This window comes from Populus euphratica, unplaced genomic scaffold (genome assembly GCF_000495115.2).
Source record: "Populus euphratica unplaced genomic scaffold, PopEup_1.0 scaffold1149.1, whole genome shotgun sequence".
Lineage (NCBI taxonomy): Eukaryota > Viridiplantae > Streptophyta > Magnoliopsida > Malpighiales > Salicaceae > Populus > Populus euphratica.
Genome location: NW_011501002.1, coordinates 50,093 through 55,805, shown reverse-complemented (window position 1 = coordinate 55,805; position 5,713 = coordinate 50,093). Strand labels below are relative to the sequence as shown.

At 33.9% G+C, this 5,713-nt stretch overlaps 1 protein-coding gene across 1 annotated transcript; it reads left to right on the top strand.

Moving 5' to 3' along the window:
- The first annotated feature begins 4,327 nt into the window (after positions 1 to 4,327).
- On the top strand, positions 4,328 to 5,347 carry LOC105117015 (protein TIFY 5A-like). The gene is made up of 2 exons (XM_011014546.1): positions 4,328 to 4,488; positions 4,654 to 5,347. Exons 1-2 carry the CDS (start codon positions 4,409 to 4,411, stop codon positions 5,021 to 5,023), a joined length of 450 nt encoding a protein of 149 aa, XP_011012848.1. The 5' UTR covers positions 4,328 to 4,408; the 3' UTR covers positions 5,024 to 5,347.
- The last annotated feature ends 366 nt before the right edge of the window (positions 5,348 to 5,713 follow it).

The window sequence follows — 5,713 nt, the reverse complement described above, 5'->3', positions numbered from 1 at the left end:
TATTTTTCTTGCATTACATTTCCAGAAAGGTATGGATGTTAGCTTTTTAATGCAACTGGAATCACTTCATTTCTACCTCTAGAACTCATGCTATGCACAAAACATCAACTAAATATCAAATCTGCCAATTACCTCCAATTTACTCCTTTTGACATCTTTCATCCAAAAGTACCTTTAAAACATAAAACAAAGAATATCAAGGCATTATATATATATATATATATATATATATATATATATATAACATGGGTAAAACACTAGTTAAATGTAGGTGAAATTGTCGAATAATATGGTTACATCATAGACAATGCCTTTGTCAAGAAGAAATTATTTTAAACGATTGCAGGTAGATTGCCCCCCATCAGACTGCAGAATTTTAACAGTAGCAGAATATTGTGTAACAAGAAAGGAATATAATGCAGCAAACATAGAGAACAAATTAGATTTATTGACTAAGGGAAACAACCAACAAAAACATGTACATTCATCAACAAAGATAGTATAATATCTATAACCATCCACTAAGACATGTGGTGCAGGTCCCCACAAGTCAATATGGATAATAGCAAAGGGAGAAGTGAATTTATGATGATGCTGAGGAAAGGGTAGTTGCTAACTTTCCTTGCAGGACAGGGATGACACATCATAAGGGAAGAAGTTTTGGGAACATGAATATGAGCTTTATTCAGCATGAGGAAGACGACAGAATTTGTGGGATGTCCTAACCTATGGTGCCATAAATTGGACTGAACAAATTAGCCAAGAAATGCCTGAGCTGGCGAAGGTTGAGTGGAAGATGAGGATGCAGAGGCATGGATAAGATACAGGCCATTACTGCACAAGCCTCTGTAAAGAATCCTCCTTATGGCTTTGTCTTGAATCCAAAAGCACAATGCATCAAAAATAAGCCAGCAGTTATTATCAAAGCAAAGCCAATGGACTGACAATAGATTCTGAGTTAATTAAAGAACAAGTAGCCAAAATCCAACTTAAGTAAAGACATAGAAGAATTGATGATAGACTGACCAACATAAGATACTGCCAAACCTTCACCATTGGCAGTATGAATTGTGTCAGCAATTGGATATGGTGAGGCCAATATCAAATTATTCAAATTAGATGTCATATGATTGGTTGCACCAGAATCAGTGAGCCATACTTGAGATGATCCTAAAGAATTGGATGTTGTAGGTGCAGAGTGGAGCATAGTGTTCATGGCTTGCATGGTAGGCTAGGAGTTTGAAAACTAAGCAGATGAGAATTAGGGATGAGGTGAAGGAGCTCGATATAAGGAATGTTGCATAGCTGGTGATTGTGTAGGATAAGATTGCTGAGAAGGATAAGTAGTAATAGAATGCATGCCAATATAGTTTGGTCCTTTGTCATTATGGAAGCAAAACCAGATAATGTGATTAAGGCAACCACATATATGACATTTGGGTTTTTAAAAAAGGGAAGCATCACAAAACAGGCAGTATGGCCCTCAGTATTGCATAATTGGCAGATTTGCATCATAGATACAGAATGACTGCGAAACTGCTGATTAGAGGAAAGGCTAAAAACTCTAGGATTAGAGTGTGGGCATTCATGTGTCATAAAAGAAAACATCGGTCTAGAGTGAAAGTGTTTAGTTCCCTGATTAAACCGACCTCTACCAGTATTTCTGTTCCCACTATAAGGCTTAAATCCTCTATTAACAGTTGAAGATGAGCTATGATTCACAGGAAAACCTGTAGTTACAGTCATTGCTATCAGTAGAGGAGAATGACCTGATGCTTCTACAATCACTTCCTCTGCAAGTAACTGTGAACGAAACTCATGTAGGGAGATCACACTCTCACGTCCCCTTATAACATATCTGAATGTGTTATACTTAGTAGGCAAGACATTTAAAGCCAGAATGAATATATCTTCATCAACAAAGTATACATTAGCAATAGAGAGATAGTCCCTAGCTTCCTTAATATGATAAAGATATTGTGAAACCGAATCTGCTCCTTTCTTGATTGTTTGTAGATTAGATTTCATTTGAAAAATGCTAGTTTTGGATACAGTTAAAAATTGTTCCTTCAGTCAATTCTAGAGATCCTTGAAGCTAGTGCTACCAATTGTGCAAGACATAGCAATAAGTGATAATGTAGCAATGATCAATTACATGATGGCTTGGTCATGCATTTTCCAAACTATGAATTCATCATTTTAAGAAGAAGTGATGTCAGATTCACATGAAGTTGAGCTGAGTTGAGGTGGACAATGAGTTGATCCATCAACATATCCCATAATGCCATTGTTTTCAAGCAAGAGTTGCATATGAAAATTCTAATTAAGATAATTGGAATCATCCAGCATAACATTAACTGATGTAGGAATAGAAGAAATGAGAGCTGTGATTGGAGATTGCAAAAGTTGAAGTTGTGAGGCAGTAACCATTGAAAGGTTATCAGATTATCAACCAAAGAGAGCAAAATACAAAGAAGAAGAAGTAGAGAGTATGCAGAAGCAAGTAGAAAGGATCTTGAAGCGTGAGCTAAGTGCTCTAATACGATGATAACATGTATCTATTGTTGTATATATAGAGAGATTGAGTGAGAGACGAGAGAAAATGAAAAAATCTTGTTAATCTCTTTGTTTTATGTTATTCAACTCTTCATCTTGCTTTATATATATATGCAGCTATAACAACTTAACTACATGTAACTAACTTTGCTAACTAACTAACTAAGAGCTAACTAACTAATAGACTTAGTAATCAAGTTTACATTTATCATCATCTTATATACTCTACTCTAACAAATCCATCTATCTTAAATAGAGATTTAGAAGATTTTTCACCAGTGATTCATATGGATTACAATTGAAGAATAAATAATTAGACGACTTATGATTTGTAATGACTCAGTCTTTAAAGAATTATTCAAAGTCAAAAAAATTAGACCTTCAGGTAATAAATTACTAAACAACTCTATATTTGTCTACCAAGATTCTAGAAACTTCTGAATAATTTTATTTTATTATTTTTATTACGTGTATGATATTTAAAAATCCAACAAATAAAAATAATATGATTAAACTATTTAAATATTTTATTATTATTAGTTTAGAGATTGAAAACCCAAGTTTTGCCTACGAGATCCATGAACTAGTTTATTCCTTACCTATCTTTTTAAAGGACGACCTAATTCTATGCATTTAATTTATGAAGTTTCATGGTATTGTTAAAATGATGTTTGCGTGTTATTGTAAAAGTATACATATTATAAAATATATTAAAAAAAAATAATGATCAAACAAAAGTTCGAATCAATATAATATAGAAACTAAAATTATCATTAAGAGAATAATACTCGATTTTGGAGAAGCAATACAAAAGAAACTCACTCGATGAAATCTAGAATAAATCAAATAACATTAAATCTTAAAATAAAAAATAAAAAAAACACTCTCAACTTTCATGGTTATCATAATTCATTTCTGAAATATTTTATCAAAATCTTTTTGAGTTCGAGCTATAAAGCTCAAGTTTCGCAAATTCTTGGAAAACTTGGTTTATAGCTTGTCCAAGCAACTCAAATAATGTAATTAACTTGGTTTATAAGGGAAAACAGACAGGGATTAATGGCTTAATTAATTTGTCTGTAATTATATAATGGTGTACCTTTTTATTTTTATCTCCAATTCAACTAATTTTATACTTAAATGCATGTTATATTAAAAAGTCATGTGCTTCTCGTTATGAATTATGTGATTAATTTGAGTGAGTTGGCCTAAAAATCTCACCATAAAAATATGCTAGAGTTTTAAAATATATTCAAAGATTAAATTGAATAAATTTTAGATATGATAACAAACTGAAGAAACAACTCGTCATGCATATAAAGACATGTAGATCCATTAACCAATAATACATCGTGAACAATAGAAAATAAGATCAATTAATTAAAAAAAAAAAGATTCCAAGTTGACTATATGAATAATCAAATCAAATGAAACAGGATAAGTGGGCGTCGGCCCTATCACTTGAACGCACATGAGGCAAGAGAAAAGGAGAGCCAAAAATTCACGTGTAACCCTGTCAAGGCGGCGTTTCCATATTGAGAAATAAAAAACAAAATCATGTTCCACGTGCAAAAATGAAAAATTGGCCCGTATGTTTTCGGCGTCTAGGTTTTGTGCGTTACGTGTTTGAATCCATAGATTGTCAAAAGGATTCCTTTTTCAAAAAAAAGAACAGCTTCTTTTTCTGGGCCCCACAATTTTTCTTTTCTTTTTCTTCTTCCCACTATATAAACCCATACCTATCCTAGTCTTGCACTTCATTCTCTCTTTATCAGCTTTAACCATTGTGATAAATAAACATCGCTAGCATTTCTCTGTGTGCTTCAACTACACGTTTGTTTTTCACTTCAACATGAAGAGAAACTGCAATCTCGAACTCCGCCTCCATACTTCAGCGGATTCCGACAACCACCACCACCGTTACCAACCCCTGTAAGTTCTCTTTCCTTCTACGGACGTCGTTGTTTCCTTTCTTAGGTTTCTTTTGTTTCAGTTATTGCACTAATTAATTGTGGCTGGGCTCATCAAGTTATTATCAGTTGTTTTTCTTTTCCCTTTCTTTTTTATTGGTAGTAATCAATTCATGGTTAATTGCAGGGTGGAGGCGTCGAATGAGAGCCGACAATTAGAACTTAAACAACAAGAGCAGAAGCAGCTAACTATTTTTTACAACGGGAGGGTTTTAGTTTGTGATGTTGCAGAACTGCAGGCTAGAGCAATCCTATTGCTTGCAAGTCGAGAAATGGAGGATAGATTGCGAAGCCCAGTCGCGTCGGAGCCATCTGCTACATCACCGATCTCACCATCTCAGCTTTATAGTCCGGTTGGTCCTCCAATGAAGAGATCACTACAAAGGTTCCTCAAGAAGCGAAAGCATCGGATCCAAGCAACTTTCCCTTGCAAAGTCAAAAAAGAGTTAACGCAGGCTGGAGGATTGAGGAACTTTGTCTCGAGAGAAGATCAATGATCCTTGATTAATTAATGGCCAGGGACGTAATTATATTGCTGCATAAAGAGGTATAGAATTAAAAATTCCTTGAATTGCTGTCTAGCCACGGCTCAATTAGCGCTTATCAGGAATATATTATTTACAGAATTAGCTAGTGTGAATTAGGACTTATGTAATATCATCAATTGAATTCTTTATCATTTGCCAAATTTTAAAGGAATGTGCGGAGCCGATACAGAAAACTATACACATATGTTCCGAGGAGATCACAACAATGTCAAATCACTCATTTTATTTCTTCTAATCGAGCCTGTCTTAAGATCAGGAACACTATTTTATCTTTTGAAGATATGTTTTAGTTTGATGGTTAAGAAGGCCTGCCATCTTCTTTAATCTTAAAATTTCAAATCTTGAAATCAATATTTAAAGAATTTATTAATTCTTTTATTTCATCACACCAATATTAATATTAAGAGAAGCATTCTTAAAATTATGTATAAAGAAAATTTAACTTTGATTGAGACACAAAATGACTTGAACCATTTAGATTACCTCCCTTCATACTGAGCTAAGAGAAGGGCGAGGCACAAAAATCTGATCTCGCAATATGATTAGAGAGCTTGAAGAACTTAATGAATTGTTGGGAAGATAACAGCATAAGAGAGTATGAAGGCACTTGAAGGAGCTTAGGTCCGACCCCATTTTCGA

Coding starts and splice junctions, on each gene's coding strand:
- LOC105117015 (XM_011014546.1), top strand. CDS start 4,409: ATGAAGAGAAACTGCAATCTCGAACTCCGCCTCCATACTTCAGCGGAT. Junction 4,489..4,653: donor CACCACCGTTACCAACCCCT/GTAAGTTCTCTT, acceptor GGTTAATTGCAG/GGTGGAGGCGTCGAATGAGA.